Source organism: Lissotriton helveticus, chromosome 1_1 (assembly GCF_964261635.1).
Source record: "Lissotriton helveticus chromosome 1_1, aLisHel1.1, whole genome shotgun sequence".
NCBI classification, from domain to species: domain Eukaryota; kingdom Metazoa; phylum Chordata; class Amphibia; order Caudata; family Salamandridae; genus Lissotriton; species Lissotriton helveticus.
This window is the reverse complement of record NC_136057.1, coordinates 1360536512-1360560150: the sequence shown is the minus strand read 5'-3', so window position 1 is coordinate 1360560150 and position 23639 is coordinate 1360536512. Positions and strand designations below refer to the sequence as shown.

Below are 23639 nucleotides of genomic sequence, written 5' to 3'. Positions count from 1 at the left end.
CGGGTGGATGACAAACTCTTTGTTGGTTACGTGGGCGCTAAGAAGGGACGGGCGGTGCACAAACGAACCATCTCTCGGTGGGTCATCTTGTGCATCAAGATTTGCTACTCTTTGGCGAGGAAGGAGCCTCCTGTTGGGCTGAGGGCCCATTCCACTCGGGCCACGGTGGCTACTACTGCCCTGTGCCGGGGAGTCCCCTTGCAGGACATCTGTCAGGCAGCTACGTGGGCCTCGCTGCACATGTTCGCAAGACACTACTGCCTGGACAGCCAAGTCCGGAGAGATGGCTTCTTAGGCCGTTCCGTTCTCCGGGACTTTCTGGTGTAATCTTGGTTCGCAGACCCACCACCGGGGTTGGTATTGCTAGGGTATCTATTCTAAGGTAAGGAATCTAACTAACGTGTTTCTTTCAGATGAACATGTTACTTACCTTTGGTAACAATATATCTGTAAGAAACATTAGTTAGTTAGATTCCTTACCGCCCCACCCATCCTCCCCGTTCTGCGAACCGATATCTATGGTTAAGGACATCCCTTTCAGGGCCCTAGTTTCATGACACCAGTGTCGGTTTTTATCATGGCTCTGTGTTTCTGGCATGGAAAAGCTGTGTATAAGAACTGACGTCAGCGCGCGAGGGCCGCGTTTAAGTACTCCGACGACGTCATCCCGGCGCCAATGACGCCGACGACAGACGCGGAGCAGCAGACGACGCCTACCGACGTGCAAGGGTACTGCTACGCAAAATTTTCCGGATCCAGTCTGACGCCTGGGGGTTATTCTAAGGTAAGGAATCTAACTAACTAATGTTTCTTACAGATATATCGTTACCGAAGGTAAGCAACTTGTTCGACACTGAGTGCAAACACCACAACTATAGCTTTTATGTTTGACTTGATCACTAACTTTGGCCTTTCAAGTGGTAAATTGTCACCCATTTGCAAAGAGCTTCTGTACCTCGTCTGGCATAGTACGTGCCCTTAGAAATTCTCATACCATATCACCTCTCTTTCGTATCTCTCTCATTTGCTATCTACCTCCCTCCTCTACCTCTCCTGTGTAGTGCCTCTTGCTCTTTTTTACAGTTGTGTCCCCCTCACTCTTTCTCACTTTCTCTCCCACCCTTCTGTCTCCCTCTTTCACTCTTCTCTCTACGTCTTTCATTCTCTGGATTTCTCTCTGAGTCTTCTTTCCCTATCTTCCTCTATATCCCTCCTCTCCCTCTACGCTTTATTTTTGTATCTTTTCTTCCAGTTTTCCTCCTTCCCATTGTCTCTCTTACTATTCCATCTGCCCCTCCAAACCTTTCATCTCCCATTCCTTTTCCATGTGTTTTCTCCTTCTCATCTTCGACATCCCTCTCTCTTATTCCTTGCCCTAGCTGTCTCTCACCATCTCTGTGCTCTCTCGCCCCTATCATCTCCTTTTTTCGCCCCCACCTCTCCCCATCCTTCTTCTTGACCCTTTTCTCTCTTCCTTATCTTTCTCTCTGTCCCAGTCTCTCTTTCGTTCCCTTCCTTAGCACGTCCAGCTTGCACCTTTCTCCTACCTCTCCACTCCTCCCCCGTCTGTCCCTAACATTTCCAGGACCCTCCGTCTATCTTGTGTTCAGAACCCCCTCCCCCCTCCACGCGCGCTCGTCACGCGCCCTCCGTCTCCCTCCGACGGGCCTGTAATCCCTTCTCTCTGCACGTGCCTCTCGCAGCCGTCGCCCCCCCCCCCCCCCCCCCCCGGGCCCGCGGGAGCCATGTCACCTGGATTCCTTCTAATTGAGGGATTTCCAGGGCCCTCGACGTCGCTATTTTTGAAGGATGAGTGACAGGCCTCTCGAGGGCCGAGTGGTGCCTCCGCGTGAGCGCCGCATCCCTCCACCGCCCCCCGCTGTCTCAGGAGATCACTGTTTGCGTGGCGATGATTAAAATAATGGACACCATAGATCTGGGATCCACGCCCCTGTCAGCTGCAGGGGCTGATGGAGGGCTGGCAGCTGGGAGGCCGCCTTCCAAGGCCGGCACTGGGAGGGATGATGGGCAGGGTCCGGGTACCAGGAGATGCCACGACAAGCAGCCCGCGGGCACCGAACGCGCACTGGTTCAAATCTAGATCAGCACATGCGCACAAGATCACACGGGGATAGCGAAGGAGCCATATCTGGAAATGTGTTCAGGATCACGTTTGTTACGTATTGAAGCTCTCTCTGTAGCAGCACACGTGTTCTAAATCACACGAACAGCGAGGTAGTTCACTAAAGGAACCAGTGTCATGGATGCGCACACGGTCCCACGTGGCAGGAGATGACTTCTCCCTTGAAGGAGTTAGAAGATGGCAGGCGATTAAGATCACACATGGCAAGTAATTAGCAAGGTCAGCACGAGCACACAATAACACACCTGGTTAGTGACGTAGTATCATCTTAAGTATCAGACCGAGATGAGGAAGTTCCATGCACATAACAGGAGGTTAGTGATTGCATTCTCTGTGAAGCAGTCAGCACAAGAAATGTGCGCTCAAGATCACACCATATCAGTCAGGGGCGCAACTAGAACCGCATTTAGGGCTGGCCCTAGCACTAGTCGCTCCTCAGTGCAACAGTCTTTTTTGGTGCACTTCCCCCATTTCCTCCTCCTCCACGAATTCCCTCACTACCACTCACCAACAATGCACCTCATCTCTCTATAGCACCTTTCTGACAAACATTTAATTTTTTTTATAGAGCTACTCATAGTTTACTCACACTTAGTTCTGTGATCTGATGTTACACATTTTTTATAGCAGTCACATTAACCCTCTGTGCTGTGTGGGTGGCAGGAGTGCCCATGTGAGTTCACGGTGAGCTATGCGACAGTGTGAGAGTGGGGTAAGAGGAGTGACTGTAGGGTGAGTGAGGTGACCATATGAATGTGGGTGCAGATGTAAGTGCAGAGTGGGACAAATGAATGCATGGTTAGTGATGGGCTTGTTTGAGTGAGATTGCAGATTGAGCTGTGAGGGGGACAGGTGAGTGAAGTGTCACATGAATGCAGGGTGAGTAGTGTGCTTGTGTGACTGCAGGGTGGGGTACATGGTGAACAGCACAAGTGCATTGTGAGTGCAGAGTGATCACTGTGAGTGCAGGGGGAGCGGGGGAATGGTGTGAGTACATGATGATTAGTGTGAGTGCATCATGACCGCTGTGAGTGCACGGTGAGCATGAAAGTGGAGGGCGTGAATGAAGAGTGAGTTGTCTGAATGCAGGGTGCATTCTCAGACACTTGAAGTAACTCAGCATGTTACTGACGGATGGCGTAGGGTTTCAGATAAGTTAAACTGTTGTATTAGGGCTTTAATCAGGGGTAGAGGGTGGAGGAAATAAATAATGTGCTGATCCTGCAACAAATTTCCAGTCTTATGATTAGGGTTGCCAGCTCATTATTTTGATGTCCCAGATGGTGCAAAAATAAAAAGTCACCTAAAGCCGTATTTTCAGCACTTATCTGTGCATGTTTTGAATAGCAAATATAAATAGAAAGCACTTCTAATGGTGTTCTAGGACTGCCTGAATGATCCATAACTGATATTTAAAGGGAGCAAAGACAGAAAAGTCACATTACAAATGAATACATACTTTTTTTATGTATAACCCTATTTAGTGCCAAGACCAGGTCTTTGCAGGCTCTTTAAACAACACATGGCTGGCATTGTTCTTTTTGCAACCCTACTTTATATTCCTTTTCATGAAATGCATTCTCACACTATGCAGTAAATGTAAAATACAAATGTAAGGAATAGGCAGAGTGGGCCCCAGGGGGTACTGGAACCAGAAAAAAAGCTAAGCCTGGGAAACCAGTTTACAAAGGTATGTAAATATGCAAAGGCTCTTTAAAGACCTGTGTAAAACTCGGGCATGCCGAAGATAAGACTCCAGACACTGCCTAGCTGAGCCCACAGCAGATCGAACTGCAGCTACCTGGGCTGAGACATGGTGGGGGAGGGGGGTATTGAAGCCCTTTTAGCCCTATGGGCATTGCGCACCTGATATCAGTGATACATGTCTTTTATTCAACTAGGTCAGGAAATGTGCTGAGGATCACACCGAGTTATTGATAAAGTTCCATTTAAAGGAAACTCGATTAGGTCATTTGGGAACTATTTGCAGGAGTCTCAGGGAATCAGGGTTTCAGGGCTCAGCCTTTTACCACAGGACCCCTTTCTCTTTCAGTTGAATCCAAAACTGAGCAACAAGTACACCTCTTTAGGGTAATGAGGGTGATAAATACAAGGATACTCAGGGAGGTGGTGAGGGGAAGAGATTCAGGACTCAATCAGCTTTTGTCAGTCAATACATCAATGTCCAATCAATCCTTTTATGTTCAAGAAAAATGACTTTAATCATAAAACACAATTCAAGAGTTGCCATAAAAATGACAGAGCAACAATACCAAGCACAGTAATAGTTGGGGTGAATCACTGTGTTGAGGGACCTGGACTTAAATGTACTAACACATTTTCCCATAGACCCAGAGTAAGAAAATCCTTTGATACCTCAGGCCCCTGATGTTATGGGCTTAGGCTGTTGCCATATGGAAGGGCATAGTCAGGGCCACTGGAATTAAGTGCCAGTGGAGGGCTAAATTATGCGCCAGGGGTGAGTAAATTATGCGGCAATACACTGCAAATTATGTGGCATTATGAGGCACATATTTTGATAGTAAGACTTAATTCTTTTGTCAGTTTTAAACTTGTTCAACCTGTTTGGGCATTAGTTGCACCTTTTTAATGCCAGTCTCACATCCAAATATAGCAATAAGCAGAGGAAAGGTGACCAGTCCAACCTTGCAAAAGGCCACTACTTTTGTAGTAACTTTTGCACTGTTTGAGCTAGAAACATTTTTTTTTGTTAAAATCTGCAGATTATGCAGCAGGTGATGGATTATGTGGCAACTGCAGCAAATCTATAATTATGCTAAAATCGCCACACAATCGCATAATTCCAGTGGCCCTGGGCATAGTACTCATATAGACATTGTAGGATAGGACAATTTGCGCCAAGATGACAGGCGCATTGGAATCTATACCCTTCTCTTTATACCCTGCTGGTGTCACTGCCATCCCCCCACAAGATGGCTATGGACTGGTTACGGGAAACATCCTTTACAACGGAACCGCTACAACGCGGTACCGTTACGATGCAGTTTTAACAACGAAAGTCGTTACAACTACTTTCGCTGGAGGGCGCTCTAGGATAGGGGATAGTTTAATTTACTATCCAACACCTTCCCTACTATCCACGGGGACTGGTGTTGGAATAGAAAATTAAACTATTCACTATCAGCGCCCCCCCAACGCAAGTCGTTGTAACGACTTGCGTTGTTAAAACTGCGTCGTAAAGGGACGCGTTGTAACGGTACGTGTTGTACCGTCATACATCCCTGGTTACTGATAAAGTGTAAATGTCTCACAGATGTTATACCCCTTCACTACATCTCAGTCTTACAACGTGCCTTTAAGGGATCCCATGCAGGTGGGGACTGTTCTGCCAGCTGCTCACGTTGGTCAGTGGCAATGCACTAACTGCTGGCAGAGGCCAGGCTAACTTTACCCTGGCTCGGCTGACACTGTTGGTGTCTTCGGCAGGCCTCCACTACAGTGCACAGTCCTGCACCCCCAGAGAGAACTGCGCAGGCACAGAATAGGGGAGACTGCTCTCTTCTTCCCCCAACCAGTGATGGGTGAAACTTCTCTCATGGAGCTTCCTCAGGCCTGAATGCAAACCAGTCACCCAAACAACAGGAAGAGCCAAGCCTCAGCCTCAGCGGTGCTCATGTCAGTGGTAAAGGGCACTGCCAAACACTCTTGCATTCCTCTTGTAGCAACAAACCTTCAGAAGTGCTTCCTGGTCTTGTCACAACCGCCCTCTGCAGTGCAGTTCTTATCAGTACTGTGACGTCTAGGGCTTTGCTCTGGTCTGCCCGCGTAGTTCAAGGGGGACCTCAGCAGGCACTGTCTTCAATCTTCTGCTGACCGGTCAGGGGAGATGCCTCCAAGTCCCCACATGCCGGCACTCATTCCGGGAGACCAAGCAATCTTGCCCTGGGGCATAGTGCATTGGGAACCAGAGCCACAAGGCCTCATAACACGGTCTGGTGGTGTAGATACTTCCCTGGGTGGCAGCTCTTTCAAACAAGCCTCTATTTGGCAGCCTTTTTTATGTGCAAGGGCACCTCTAGCACTCTTCCTCAGACATCAGTGGGCTTCTTCCTTCAAGGTGGTTTCAGGGCAGTTCTTCCTGGCTGATTGCAGAACCCCGAGGTTCCTGTCCTGAACCTGGGAATGCGAGTTGGCAGACAGTCACCCTTTCCCTGGAGTTCAAAGTTTTTTCTCATTTTCCACTACCATGGGACCCTTAAGATTGGTCAGTGAGAAATCCTGGCAGAATAGGGGTTTTCTGAGCATACATGAGCTCCTATGGCATTTGTATTACTGCTGGTCTGGTATCCGTCACGTTTGTGATGGAGAATCCCATCCGCCAAAGTAGGAATCAGGCCCTAAGTTTGCTGACCTTTGCATTTCCCAGGTCCAGCTCATTAACCATTTTCAGGCAGTTCCTGGCTTTTTCATTTACCTCCCAGACTGGTCAAACCAAAGTCTTTGCCCTCTAGTGTCAGCAGGAGGGAGGGGGAGTTCTCTCTCGGAGAGACCCAAAACTGAGGCACAGATGTGAGAAAGTCTTCCTCTGTCAGCTACCTTTCCATCTGTTGGGAGTAACACAGTTGGGGAAGAATGGAGCAGGAAGTTGGTTGCCCTAAACTTCAAAGGGGCCATGTGTTTCCTGAACCCTCAAGTCTGGTCCATCTCAAGGTACCTCAAAATGCTTTGGAGGAGCCCTACAACTCACATTGCCTACTGATAAGCTCCCTCCAACCTCAGTCTTAAATGACATTCATATACAAGCCATCCAAAATGGATTGCAACATTCAAGCACAGCACACATCCTCCATGGTCATCCTACTACACATACTTAGGCAGCTTAGGCAGAGGCTTGATGTGTGGAGAATTCAGGGCAGGGGTGGACACTCTCCTGAGCCATGGTGGGGGCCTTCACTGTCCTAACAGGATGCATGCTCAAGCGCACAGGTCAGGGATGCAGTTCTGTCTTCTGTTCAGTGTGTGCCCGATCAGGGCATCCCCAGCAGCCCACTCTAGTTACATTGTTGTTTCCTGCTCCTTCTAATGCTCTGTTTTCTTTACAGGTGGGGAATCTCGGCCTTTTGTTCATGCTGCTATTTTTCATCTACGCCGCACTGGGAGTCGAGCTCTTTGGAAGACTAGGTAAGGGACACAACCATTACAGACGAATGACTATAACCTCCAAACGTTGCTCTTATTCCCTCATTTGATCCGTTGACAGAGAGAGGCCAAGCAATGAATGAGCGAGGGAGCTATATTACACTCCCTCACAGAACTGACCTCAAAATGCACGATCTTGAAACTCCTAAAGTAAAATTACAATTTGCCACTCTAAGTTGGTAGGTGTCTGAAAAGTAAATTCACGGTAGTGGTGGGAAACAAATCACAAAAAATATATTTTGGTGTAATATCGATTTACTTATGGGTAGTGCTTCTCAGACAAGGTTATAACCAGGTACAATAGAATCATTAGAATCCATTGCAAAATTTATTTGAATTTCACCGTAAGAAATTCTAAGTACTTCAAGTGAAAATAGAATTGTGGGTGTTGAATCCGAAACGTTTATTCTGGTCAAAACGTTTTCACATCTCCAGTTTTACCAATATAAAGATTTGCTTTTGGTAAGCAGGTATTTTTTTTAAACACTAATATTTTATAGAAAGAGGCCATCAAGATAAAGAACGCTCTGATCATTTGTCATCTAGAAAAAATCCTCAACTAATTCAAATTGAGAGAGTATTCATTGAAAACCAGCCCGCATAGATGTTTCTAAAACCCAATAAAAAATAAAATATTGATGTTCTTCATTTTTTCACACACTGGCTACATTTTCCATGATTGGAAGCTCTGCTCTGTTGTGTAGTTGCAGAGGTTTTTATCATTTTCCTCCCAAAGCCATTTGTGGCATTTTCTAGTATAAACGTTTGTTCTTGGAAAAATCTACCACATAAATTGAATGTGGTTTTATTTTTCAAAATAAATTGTTTTAAATATCAGGGTGTACTTAGCAAATATTCCTCATTTATTGAAAAATAATTAGGGCAGATTATTTCGGAACTTTTCAGAAACATAACAATTGTTTAACTTTATAAAAGTTAATAAAGACCGTGGAAAAAAACGAGACGAATTGAACCGTTGAAATGCATATCAGCTAGTTTTAAGAACATCTGATTTGGCAATTTAAATGTTTTTGAATTATTTATGTTCCCTTTTCATTGTTGGTGAAGGAAGGCTGGCTTTTTACCAAGACGCAAATATTTTGCTGACAATAGACAACAAATTCTAATTCTTACACTTTTTTGTGCTGAATTTGAAGTATTAAATAAATGGGCAATTTTCCAAAGCTTCTGACATTTTTTGTCACATTTTGCAAGTTTAAGGAAGTTAAATTTGCTAATTAAGTGCCCCAATAAAGTATCCACCCCTAATAGAGATTATTTCATAACACAACACATGAACGCAGGGGCCCATGGCATGAAATGCGGTGGATATTCCGGGCATTCCCAAATCAGCCCTAGAGACTCATTGACTCCCATGAGAATTGTGGGACATATTACCAACGATTAGCGATATTTATCGCTAACGAGGTTTAGCAACAAATTTTTTAACGCTAAGCAGCGCCGGAAATTATCGCAGAGATAACTTGCTATTAGCAAGGTTTATCTCAGAAGTGATAAAAATCCTCGCGCTAACTGCCCAATGAGAGATTATCGCTGGAAAACCAACGATAATCTCTCGAAGTTTGGCGTTAGCTTGATGATAAGGGCTCACAAACTTAGCCATGATATCCACCTTCCATAGGATATCATGGCTCAGTCAGGAAAATACCAGGTGTAAAAAAAGCAGCGCTAACCGTGGTTAGCGCTGCTTTTTTTTATCACTAACAGGGTTAGCGAAATCCTTGATAATAGGAGAAATGTCGCTTAACAACATTTCTCCTATTATTTTTCTCTGGAACGCCACATTTGCATCTCATTACAGATGCAAGGGGAAGCGTAGAGAAAAAGGGTGCTAACATGCGAATTTGCGTGTTAGCACCCTGTTGCTGATAGGGAGATAATTTTATCTCTGCTTTCTTGGCTTTTAAAGCCCAAAAAGCGGAGATAAATCCCTTGATAATATGCCCCTGTGTTCTGGAATATAATTTAGACGGCTAAAGGTGCCCACCTTGTGGTATTCTCCCCTTTATATGTCAGATATACATTTTGTGGATCTGTGGAGTATGGTTGCTGAGTGGCTGATGGATGCAGTGATATGGCGTCCCACCTTCCTTTATTAATTGCTTTTCTTTACCTTTTATAAAATACAGAGATTCGCCTCAGTGCCAAAAGAGTCTGAGCAATACGGTAAAATGAGTTCACAAATTTGAATTCATTCATTGTCATCAATAATATAAACAACAAACATAAATTCTAACTTACCGCTAAAATATGACGCCTTAGGCTTATATTATAAAATACAAATGAACTGATATGCATCCTGACAATAACTTAGGGCCTGATTTAGATCTTGGCGGCGGGGAATACACCATCACAAACATGACGGAAATCCAGTCGGCCTTATTATGATCCCATTATATTCTATGAAGACCATAATACGGCAGACGGGATATTCACCACATTTCTGACTGAGTATTCCATCCGCCGAGATCTAAATAAGGCTAATCTAAATAACTAAGCTAGAGTTAGAGCAACAGGGAGTGCCAAGAAAGCAAGTTGAGTGTTCACCCAGAGGAGCGCGGGTACAGGGGACTCCTGCGATTATGGGCAGCCTTGTGGCATTCCTTGTGACAGTTCCCTCAGAGACTAGTGCTAGGAGCTATAGTGTATTGTAGCGCCAAGTAGCCCACACCATGTTGGCAGCCTACACCTGGTGGCATGTGTAGACACGAAAGTCCTTGCATGGCAGTGTTATTTACCATCCTGTGAAACATTTTTAAGTTATCCTTTGGTTTTCTGCAGTTGGACTTGACAATATGTGAGTTCATTGACGGTGGTACATTTTTGCTGATGTCCTCCAGCAGAGAGCCAGGCTCTGCTGCCTAGAGAGGGCACACTGCGTCCACCCATGTTCAAGAATGATTACAGACCCTTCAAACCAATCTTTGGGAAAAACTGATAGATTCTTAGTTAAGTGACACTTGCTTTTTTACCTGTACACCCAGGAGAGAAGGCCTCCAAGCCACTCTTGGTAACATCTGTTAAGTTCTTGTTAAATCTTAGTCGTAGTTCTCAACAAAGTTTGCTTTATGAAGTAATACTCTAAGCGGAGAATCCACTTTCACGAAGACAATGCAAGAATTTCCCATTTGGTCCTTCTATTTTACAACCCTATAAACACTCTAGCTGTAGAGGAACTCACGGGTGATACACAGTCCCCCTAACTGGGGTTCGTGCTTCCACCCATTGTGTGTACTGTTTCCTGCATATGTGTGTGTCATGTTTCATGTGTCTTGTGTGGCTGTGAGAGATCTAGAGTCACATGAATAGAGCAAAGCAGGGTGAGTTTATAAACACCTCACTTGGGTGATCTCGGAGAACTTTAGAAAGGAAATAGTTACCCCCACTTTATAAGACACCTAGGTTGGCCCCCGGTGACCTAAAAATACAGGCCAATCACTTTGCTGCCTGCCTTTGCCCCATTGATGGAGCAGCACTTGGCCGAGCAGCCTTCTAGCTTGTTGCATAGTGCTGCATGATGCATGGGCTTTGGACGTCTCTCATTCAGGATTCCTAGTGGGGAACAGCTTGGAGGCCGTGCTGGTGGTCACTCTTGATGAAAGTAAGGAAACAAGAGACCAGGGCGACCCAGCTGACCTACTGTTGCATCTCTCTGCTGCAAGTTACAAGCCAGTGATGATATCCTAAATGACCATTTAGGTCTCTCTTGAATGGCCAGACCCAGACAGTGTCACTTCCCATAGTCATAGATAATCAATCTACCTATGGTAGTGTGTACAGGGTTTGGAACTCTACGCTATACACTTTAACATGAATATTCAGCATTTGGTAAAGCGCTGATTCGGTCTTCCAGCTTTAAGGCCCTCACCTAGGCTGATCACACTGAATTCCTGATGGCGTTGTACTGTCTATTCTCACATGACATTTGATGCCTGGCAGAGTGGGTCATTGCCATCCATGACAGAGTGGCTAGGATTTACTTGAGGCTTAATGCAAGTAAGACTGAGATTCAGATAATCTAGGGAGCTCTTTCTCTTTATTTGAGATGCTCTGGCCTCAGGTTTGGGGAAGTTACCTGTTTTCAAAGCCAAAAGTATGGCTTTTAGTATGATCAAGAGTTTGACTTTGACTTTTAGGTACTGAAAGTCTGCTAATATTGCTTCATACTGCTTCGTGTGCTAAAAAGAGACCCCCACCTATTCCCCCGAAGAAGCATGTTTCAATCCTCGGGGCTATGGTTTTGGTGCAACTTGACCATGGTAGTGCTGCGTCACTCGAGCTCAATGAAGCCTACAGGGGGAATCTGCACAGGGTACAGAGCATGGTGGTTTGCCCTACTTGTGGGCTACGTAATGACAGCATGTGTCTGTAGCCCTCCAGGGGCGGCTCTAGGCTCATGGCGGCCCTGGGCAGGGAGCGTAGGTAGGGGCCCTGGAAGAGGGGGTCCGGGCGGGGCGGAGCCCCCCGGAGCTCAGGAAGGTGTTTTAATAAAACGTCCAGAAAAGGCGTTAGATGGCCAGTACCTGCGGCTGCTCCTAGTAGGATTTTGGAATAACCAGATTTGTGTACTCGAATTCTCTTCATTTTGCTTGCAATGCAGCGGGCTAGCAGTGGGTTATGGGTAGGGAAAAAAAGAAGCCAATCAGGAACCAGGAGGAACGCAGGCACGGAGGCCAGTGAAGAGGGGGTGTCAGGGTGTTTGGAAGTGGAACAGAGCCGGAGGCCGTCAAATCCCTGCCAGGGGCCGCCACACAAATATGCATCCATCCTCAGAGGATTATTATATTAAGGATATATATTGGCATGGTGGCCCCTGAGGTTTGGTGGCCCTGTGCAGGTGCACAGCTTGCACATACCTAAGGCCGCCCGAGCCCTCTGCTGCCTCCATCTACAGCCGATCAAGGACAGCATTACATTTTTTTTAAATGGTGGCATGAACCTATTACAGAATTGGTCCCATCTTTATGCCTGACTTCATAAAGTCTTTTTAGTCTTATTATATACTCCCACGAGAAGCCATAAGTCTGGGGCTATGTATTTACTGAAATTGACTTGCTTCAAAGGAGCACCTTGGTACACTAATGTGGAATGCTCTCCCACTCTGAGTGGTTTTCTGGCTATGCTCTGTTTCGGGAAGTCCAGCAAACTGGCCTATTCTTTTAGTGTTTTAGTGCTTTTCTGTTGCTCCCTTGTATGTTGCTATAGCACCATGATGCTGGTTTAATGCAGATTTGTAATGGCACTAGTAAGTAAGTAAACAGTGAATTCTGCACAAAAAAGTTTTTTTCCACAGCTGGTCTTTGTCCATGCTGCTATTCCTGGAGCATGGACTCACCAACTCTATAAATGCCTGGTGGTCCAGAGAATTATACATCAATTTCCAGCCTGGCCTTAACCTCTGCCGAGCAACTATACCTTAGCTCACCTTTGTCCCGGGTGAGGTGTTGGGTATCACATAACAGCTGACCATTTGGAACCTACCACGTTCCCAGCCCAGCAGTAGTCCAGGGAAAAAGAATTCAGAGGTGGACTCAATGAGGCCGGCATTTCAAATTGTAAAGATAGCTTGGACTTTGGTTCCATAAGTTCCACCAGTGCCCTCAACAGAACATAAACACTGGCTATCTCAAGCCAGTATTTTGCGCATTGACGCCAGACTGGAAATGAGGAAATGCTGGAAAAAAAAGTCCAAAAGAAAAACCTCCTCAGTCAATGCACTAAAGATCTGGAACACTTGATCTCCTCTGGCATCAGAATTGCTCAAACTCTCATTCAATTCTGGAGGAAAACACAAGACACAAATCTTCATAGAACACTATCGCCTCTTCCGTTAGGTATCCACCTAACTCTGTCTCGCTGTAAATGTTTGCAATAACATATCTTGGGGCTCTATCTCTTTTTGATTAGTGCTCCTTTGCTCCCTAGATAAGCTTTTACTCATGAGTATACTTATATACGTTCGTGCTTTAGTCTGGAGAAATTCTGTTAGACCAGTCCTGATGGGCGTTGACCACTAATACTAATAGGCTTCTTCGCATCACTGCTTCAACTGGAACTGGGAGATGAGCCAGGTATCTGGGGAAGCATTGCTGTTGTGGCTTGACGAAATGAGAGTTGAACAAACTTTCATAGAAAGGAGCTGACTCTTGACCAGGAGGACGAGGAGCATGCCCTACTTGGCCGACTCCTACATGGATATCGTCTCATTCTTGAGGAACTGAGCCACTCGCCCAATGGTCATGCAGCCCAATTAGACATAGACAAACTGAAGAACAACTTTGTGTCAGTAGCATTGAGGATTTGTAAAAACTGAGTATTGTGAGTCTGCACTGTGCCCTCCCTTTCTCCAGCCATTAGTGATTTTGTGGGACCCTATTTCAACCAGTTACAAGCCAGGGAGGATCATGGAGGTTTATCCTTTTCCTCTAAGAACTTATGGTAAGGGTGCATCACCTGCCACCATTATCCTTAATTCAAGAACCATTTGAACCTCCTCAGTTGCTCTAACGGTTCCGGATATATTTAGGTTACAAGTTGAAGTTGGAACTTGACTCCGATCCCAGTGCTCCAGTTCCAGCTGGTAGACCACGGGGTATAATGTGGTGCCATAGGTCCTGTTGCTGCTCCTGCCGACTGAAAACCATAAAAATTATTATTTCATCCTCCCTCCTCCCCCCGTTCGTCCGTCCACCGCCAGCCCCCACTTTTGTTTTATGGAGGCCGCTTCTGGTGGAACATCGTCACTCTTTGGTAGTAGGGTCTTTGCTCTGCTGATTATCTCACAGTCTACAGCACCCTCTACCTAAGGAGCAGCAACAGACTACCTCAAATATTAGAGTCCATTGGAAAGTTCTTGTTGGATTGCCTTCACAGTGGAAGGTGATATCTTCTCTCGTGGGGGAACATCCTTTACAACGCAACTTTTACCACGCAGTGCCTTTACGACGCAACTTGTACAACGCAAACCATTACAACGCATTGCGCTGTGGGGCGCTCTAGGATAGGGAATAGGTTTAATGTACTATCCAACACCTTCCCTACTATCCACGGGGACTGGAGTTGGAATAGTAAATTAAACAATTCACTATCCAGCGCCCCAAACCACTATGCGTTGTAAAGGCATGCTTTGTAAAAACCGCGTTGTAAAGGCATGCGATGTAAAAGCATGCGTTGTAATGTCATACATCCTCTCTCGTGTATCAGAATACATGGCGTATTCCCTTCAGAAATGCCCCCCCTCCCCCCAAGGGAGAGGCTCTCTGCTGCCTCCTAGGCATCAGAATCCATGGGACACTTCTTAGAGAAATGCCCTCCCTCTGGCACGGGGTCGGTGCTTTGTGGCAGGGGGTTTCTGCTCTCTCTGATGCCAGAGTCTATGGGGTTAATTGAATATCCCCTCTCTCGCCCGGAATATCTGCTGTCTTTGGGGTATCAAAATGCAAGTGGCACTTCCTAGTGGAATATTCCCTACCTGTGGCTGGGAATATTTGGTCTCTTAAGGTATAAGAATCCATTAGGAACTCCCTAGTGAAATGTCCTCACTCTGACGGGTGATCTTTGCTTTCCTTAGGGTATAAGAATTCACTGGATATCGCTCACTGGAACGCTGCTCTGTGGCTTGAGATCCATGTTTCCCTCTATGTGGTCCATTGTCCCTTCAGACCTGAACCTACGCCAAGAAACAGCTTTACCTCCACAAGCTTTTCTTTCTTTATGCAGATTTATAGAGCACAAACTCGACCCGAAGATATCAGAGTGCTTTACATAAGCACCAGTTGCATTACAGACGGACACATCCATTTTTTAGGCACTGGAGATTAAGTGGTTTTCCCAGAATCACAGGATGTTTGAGCCTTCCGTAAGACTTGAACCTGGTTCTCCCGCTTCAAAATTGGCCGCTTTAGCCATTAAGCCACATCCTCTCCCCTATACTAGATAAGACCAGGCAGCTATCAGGGCAGTGAGTGTGGGGGTTATGTCTTAACCCAGCACAACCAGGCCAGTCCCATGTCAGGGGCAAAAGGTATCCCTGTAGATCAGGTGCTCGGGCACGTGTAAAAATGTATGGGAATTTCTGTATATTGCTTGAACCCAGGTGCAAAACAACACAGCACTCTACAAAGGTGAGGGAGGGGGTTTAAACAGGACCATGGTTGCGTATGATGAGGTGCCTCTCTATGAGGAAGGGCAACTCACCCATTACAGGGAGGAAATCAAAACAAGAGAAGACATCAGGCCAACTGGTCTGTGGGCAAATTAAGGAGGCACAGATACTGTATGCAGTTCCCATAGCTGCCAAACCCTGCCAGAGAAGTCGTAAATAAAAAAAATAATAACCGTGGAAAAGAGCGATAATGTAATAGACCGATGACTTGCCAGAGAAGGCGGGTGCGCCTCTCCTTGTGAAGTGGACAAATATTGCTATCAATACAGCAATTTATCACTCCTGATTTATAAAAAAACTGGCTTCATGGCGGGCACTTATTTTTCTGTACAAGCTCCTCTATTTGCGTGGTCTGCTTGAACGGGGGCCCGTGGTGTCCAGGTGACAACACCAAAAGGGGCATTTTGTCATTTTTAATCTGACCAGTGACGCTTCTTCAATGGGCATGTACGAGCAGGTCATCTCATGCTGAGCGGAGCTCATCACACACTATCATATTCAAGCCACCAGATGGTGGTGATTTAACACTGATATTACCTTTTAGCCTCTACAGGGAGCTCATCGCATACTGACATCATAATCCATCACAAGAGGAAAAGCATTATTCACTGACCATGATGCTCAGATATCACATACACCCACTAGAGAGAAGATGCAAGCGGTTAGGCCATTAGCCCTCTCCACCGTATTCCACCACTAGAGGGAGTTGATTTCTCCCTGATAATATTTACCACCACTAGAGGGCGCTTATAGCTCCGTTATATCATTTACCACCACTAGAGGGAGCTCATCACACAATATCATATTCCAGCATTGCAGGGAACCTATCAGATAAGGATATTTTCCAGCCAGGAGGGGTAGATCATGACACACATATATATATTATATTCCACCACTAGAGGGAACTTCATCTCTCACTGATTTCATATTACACCATAAGAGGGAACTCATTTCACAGTGGTAGCTTTTTCGAGCCACCAAATCCTCGACTCTCATACAGATAGCATGCTCAGGGCACAACAGGATCCCCCATCACATGCACATCACATTCCGCCATTAGAGGCTGCTTATCACCCATTTTAATAATCCACCTCAGTGGCAAGCTCAACGCAGCGTGATAGATTACTGCAACTACAGGAACCTCATCAAATCATATTCCAGCCATTAGATGAACTCATCACTCACTGGAATCATATTCCGCCAGTAGAGAAAGCGCAGACCACAATATTATATTCCACAATTGGAGGGAGCGCCTCACAGCCATTTTCAGCACTGCAATTCATTTCTTTACACAATAATGTCCCATCAAAACTTTGGGCTTTATGGGGGAATGACAGGAACTGCCATTAAAGGTAATCGTATTGAATATTGTAAATGGTTTGCATGGTATCAGCTTGGTTTAAGCGGGGGTGGGGGTAGAAGGGGGACTTCAAGTATCCTGAGCATGGGTTCTTGTGTTGGTACAAGCAATTTGCAGTGGACAGGCCTTCCCTGTACTGAGCATGTGGTGCATTAAGGGAGGAACTGAGGAAGGCTCGATAGAAGGAGACTTCTCTCTGTGTCTATTGTTTGTCCTCACTGATTACATCTATAATGTTTCTTTCCAGTGTGCAACGATGATTACCCGTGCGAGGGCATGAGTCGACACGCAACCTTTGAGAACTTTGGAATGGCCTTCTTGACACTCTTTCAGGTTTCCACTGGGGACAATTGGAATGGAATCATGAAGGTACTATCTTTATAACAATGTGTGCAAATGAAAAAGGTAATCAGATGTCTTAGCCAACACTTCATGTACTGATATCACATCCCACCACTAGGATGAGCTGATTATACTGGCTTCATGGTTTAGCCACTAGAGAGAGCTCATTAGAAGGTTGTTATAATATTCCTGCACTAGAGGGTGCTCATCGCAAACAGTTAAGTCACATTCTAGCCACAAGAGGGAGCTCATCCCATGCTAACATAATATTTTACCCTAAATTGATCTCTTTTCACACTGATATCATATTCCACCCCTAGGAATGTTTATACCCCACCAATATTAGATTCATATAACTAGAGGAAGCTCATTGCACGCTGATACCAAAAGAGGAAGCTCATCGTACTTTAGCTTCATTCCCCATCATTAGAGGGAGCACATCCCACCATGATACCATGTTCATAAGCTTACTAGAGACAGTACACTGCACATTGTTTAGTGATATCAAAAACTACAAACGAAAAAGCCCAGAGCACTGACCGGTCATATGAAAAGGCTAAAGAAAGAGTTGCCAAAATAAATAATCTGTTACATCCCATACAAGCCGGATTCTGGGTCGGGAAGAGCCCAGATCTTGTCATCACTTCAGTGACAGGCGACTCCCCTATGATGGTGGATAAAAGTGACAAGAGAATTTTGACCTTCTTCTTGACCTCTGTGCTGCCTTCAATACCTTCAATCAAACCATCTTACTTAAATGCCTGGAAACAATGGCAATCAGGGATAACCTGACAAATTGGCTGACTTCCTTTTTGTCAGTAAGACCACAAGCAGTCCAACTGGATGGCTTTACCTCCAATTCTAAACCTTTTCTATGGGTAGCCACACAAGGTTCACTCATCTCTCTGTTGTCATTTAACATCTACATTTGCCACCTCACCCAGCCTCTAACTAGGCTGTCCTCTCAGACATGATGCAGGGGCAGGCAGTGACATCAAGAGTAGACTTAACAAAACCAAGAATGCCTTCAGAATGTTGAACAATGTGTGGAGGACATCTTAGTACAGCACCAAGCTGAGGCTCTAGCAGAGCTGGGTTCTGGCTGCACTCTTGTATAGATCACAATTCTGGCAGATGACAAAACACAACATCACCAAACTGCCAGCCCTCCACACCAGTAACTTGAGAAGAATCTTGTACATCTTCTGGCCGCGACCAATCTCCAACCAGAACTGCTCACCAGATGCAAGAAAGAGAGCATAGACACCCTCCAGTATATGAAAAAGATGGAGATAGATAGGGCACACAGTGAGAAGAGAACACGACTCCATCACAAGAACAGCTCTCCACTGGACCCCAGAGAGCAAACGTAAGAGAGGCAGGTCAAAAAACACCTGGAGTGGCACTGTGGAAACAAACATGAATTCCCTGAACCATACCTGGGGCATCGTACACATTTTTCCCAAGACAGACAGAAGTAAAGGTCCTTTATTGCTGCCCTACATGCCAGTTGGTATAGTAGACAGTAAGTAAGTAGATTGCCACCTTGCCCAGCAGTTAGAACATTTCTAAATTAAAATGTACTACTCTGCTGAGGATACCCAATTCTTATTCATGGTGCTGCCGAAGTGTAATTACCTATCACAATATATCATTCCATCGGATTTGGGAACAACCCATCAATGCAAATGTTTTTTGAAGTTAAACCCTTCAAAATCTGAAATCCTCACTGTCTTCAGTAAGCTATCTGACTGGACAGTGCCCTGTGTTCTGTATCAGTGGGCAAATGCCCTAAACCCGCACCATCAGTTTGCAATTTTAGCACAATTTTGTATTCAAATCTGATCTTTGAACTACAAATAAGCACTGTTACCAAATCGTGTTTCTTCCACTTTAGACTTCTGAGCTGATTTCTTTAGATTTCCGCTATTAGTTTGGAGACATTTTGTTTACATGGAAGGCGCATAGGGCCCACCCATTACTTACCATTCGTTGACTTCATTGTCAGCCTTATTTGATGTCTTGGTTAGCGCAAGCTGACTTCACTTTGGCTTCACTTTCTGTTTGTGTGTTTCCACCTTCCCTGTAGCATGGACCAAGTACTGCTTCCTCTTTTTTGAGAGTGCTATCCTACTGTTCCATTACAGCCAATACCATACAATTTCATAACATATTATATTATACAATGAGAGGCCATACAATACCATATCATACTTTACAATACCAGGCATTACCATTCTAAACAATGACAGGCCATATCATACTATACCATACTATACAATGACAGGCCATAACATATCACATTAAGCCATACCATACCATATAATGACATGGAAAACCATACCATATCATACTACACAATTACAGGCCACATCATATCATACCATACCACTATAGGCCATACAATACTATAACATACCATTTCATACCATACTATGCAATGACATGCCATACCATACTATACAAAGGCAGACAACACCATTACATACCATACTATATAATGACAGGAGATACCATAAGAATGTTATCTTACTATAAAATGACAGACCATACAATTCCATACAATGACAGGCCATATCATAACATACCATGCAATGACAGGCCATATCATACCATAACATACAATGACATGCCACACCATAGCATTCTATACTGTATGATATGTTAACAGGCCATAGCATTCTATACTATACAATTACAGGTCATACCACACCATACCATCCCATAACATAACATATCATAGAATAGAATGACAGTCCATAGCACACCACACTATACCATACCATACCATACCATACCACACCATACCATACCATACTACACCACACAATATCATAGTAAATGACAGGCCATATTATGACATACTGTATTGACAGGACATTCCTTGTTGTGCCATTCTGTACTATACCCTGCCATACCATACCATGCAATACCATACCACACAATGATAGGCCATAGGATAGCATAACATACCATATCATACCATACCATTATGTGCAATGACACACCACCCACTATACTATACAATGACAGCCCACACCATTCCATACTGTACTGTATAATGACCACACCATACGTTATAATACTATACAATGACATACCATACTACACATGACTGTCTATACCATACTATACAATGATAGGTCATATCATACTATACCATATTAAACCATGGCATGCCATATCATATCATACCAAACCATCCCATATCTTTCAATGGCAGGATATACCATATCGTACTATACCATACCATACTATACAATTATAAGGGCACACCATATCATATCATATACCCAGGGACACTGGAATAATGTGATTGTGCGGCCGCACTGATTTTTACATAGTTGTAGATTTGCCGCTTTTGCCACAATAATCCATTATTTGCTGCATAATCTGCAGATTTTAACAAAATAAAATTTCTTTCTAGCTCAAACGGATTAAAAGTTACAAAAAAAGCAGTGATTTGTGCTGCAACACAATGGAAGACCCTCTGCAAAGGTTGACTGGTCACCTTTCTGTAGCTAATTGCTTTATTTAGCTGTTAAACTGGTATTAATGAACTGCAACTATTGCCCAGACAGCGTTAACAAGTTTAAAAATGACAAAGTAATGAAGTAATACTATCACAAAATGTGCCCCATAATGCTCCATAATATAGGTAAACCTGCCACATAATTTTGCGCTCCCCTGCCGCATAATTCCAGTGGGCCTGATCATACCATACTTTATTTTAGCCTTACCATGCTGTGTTATACAATGACAGGCTATATCACACCCCACCATACCATCCCATACCGTGTCATACAAAAAAATGACAGGCCATACCATACTCGACTATGCAATGACAGGCCTTGAAAGACCATAACATAGTATACTCTGCTGTAAAGTGACAGGCCATACCAAACCAAACCATACCTTAACATACCATACCACACAATGGCAGGACATACCATACCATACCCAACGGTACCGTACCATATCATACTGTGCAATGATAGGTCACACCATGCCATACCATACTATGTAATGACAGGCCACTCCATACCATACCATACAGTACAATGACAACTATACCATACCATACTCTGCAATGACAAGTCATACCATACCATACCATACAATGACACGTCACACAATATCATAGCACCCTATACTATATATTAACATAAATACCATACTTTACAATGGCTTGCCATACCATAGCATACCACACCATACCATACAATAACAGCCTATACCATACCATAGGATTCTATATGATGACAGACCATACTATACTATACAAAGACATATCATACCGTACCACACCATACCATACTATACAATGACAGGCCAGACCATACCATTCGATATATTGTGTAAAGATTTTCATATATGTGCACATACACTTTATACATGAGGTTGTGTGATTATATGGAGTCATGTTTGCTTTTAACCTCCATTCACATAGTGAAATTATAATTGTTATGTCCCTGATCACATTTTATTCTTTTATTAAGAATACTACGATATGATACATTGTACATTTCATTCTTTTTTGTATATTTTTATGTGGAACTAATTGGAGTTCTGAATCAGAAATAAACTGAAACTAAGGCTTACCATACTATAATATGGCATGCCATACCATACTATGCGATGGCAAGCAACACCATACCATACTATATAATGACAGGCCATTCAATACCTTATCATACTATACAATGACAGACAGTACCATACCATGCTATATACTGACAGGGTATACCATACTATTGCATACTAACCTATATCCATACTATAAAAGACAGGCCATAACGAGAGTACACTGACAGGCTGTACCATACCATATTATGGTATACTATGACAGGTCATACTGCACCATACTATATGATGACAGGTCACACCATGCACTGGCAGCTTATACCATACCATACTACACTATACAATGACAAGTCATACCAAACCACACAATACTATACAATAGCAAGCCATACCATACCATAGTATGTTATGACATCCCATACCATACTATACAATAGACAGACAAGCCACGCTATAGCATACTATACAATCACAAGCTACACTATACATACCATATCATATCATAGCATACTCTACAATACAATGACAGTCCATACCATGCCATACTACACCATTCCAAGCCAAATCATACTATACCATACTATATAATAACAGACCATGACATAACAAACCATACAATACCATACTATATCATACCGTACTAGACAATGAGAGGCCGTATCATACCATACCATACTTTGCAATGACAGACCATACCATATTAGCTCATACCATCGCGTTCTATACAATGACAGCCCTACCACAATATATTATGATAGGCCATACCATACCATACCATGCTATACAATGACAGGCCATACTATACTATACCATACCATACTATACAATGACAAGCCATAATATACCATACTATATAATGCTATACAATTACAGGCCGAACCTACCATACCATACAACGACAGGCAATACAATACTATACAATGCCAGACTACACCATACCATACCATACCATACCATACCATACCATACCATACCATACCATACTATACTATATAATAACAGGCTATACCCTACCATACTATACAATAGCAGGCCATACAAGACCATACCATACCACACCATATCATACAATACAATACATTCAATACTCTACCATAGACTTATATATAATAACAGGCTGAATCATACTATACATTGGCAGACCATACATTTCTATACTATATAATGACAGTCCATACCACACCATTCCATACCATCCTACTATACAATTACTATCATACCATACTATACACTACACCAGATCATGCTATACTATATAATAACAAGCTATACCATACCACACTATACTATACAATAGCAAGCCATACAAGACCATACCATATCATACAATACAATAAATGCAATACTCTACCATAACATGCAATACAATGGCAAGCAATACCATACTATACAATGATAGACCATACCATTCCATACTATATAATGACAGTCCATACCACAACATCCCATACCATGCCATATCATACTATGCAATTACAGGCTGTACTATACCATGCTATACTCTACATATCATACCGTATTGTACACTGACAGACCATACCATGCCACGCTAAACAATGACAGCCCATACCATACCAAGATAGGCCATATTTAACCATACCATTCCATAGCATACCGTATTGTACTATACAAAGACAGGCCATACCATACCATAATATACAGTAGCAGGCCATATCACACCATACAATGACAGGCCATACAATGCCATACTATAACGTATCATACCACACCATACTATACACTGGTATGCCATACCATACCATACTATACAATGACCACTCTTTACCATACCATATAATAACAGGCCATTCGATGCCTTATTATACTATACAATGACAGGCCTT

At 43.9% G+C, this 23639-nt stretch overlaps 1 protein-coding gene across 1 annotated transcript in view; it reads left to right on the top strand.

Annotated features, from left to right (window-relative positions):
• The window catches only part of CACNA1I (calcium voltage-gated channel subunit alpha1 I), a 646661-nt gene that overhangs the window by 586175 nt on the left and 36847 nt on the right, over positions 1 to 23639 (top strand). Inside the window, exons 27-28 of the mRNA XM_078650206.1 lie at positions 7228 to 7306; positions 17117 to 17238. Coding sequence (XP_078506332.1) covers positions 7228 to 7306; positions 17117 to 17238 — 201 coding nt within the window. The remainder of the gene's footprint in view (positions 1 to 7227; positions 7307 to 17116; positions 17239 to 23639) is intronic.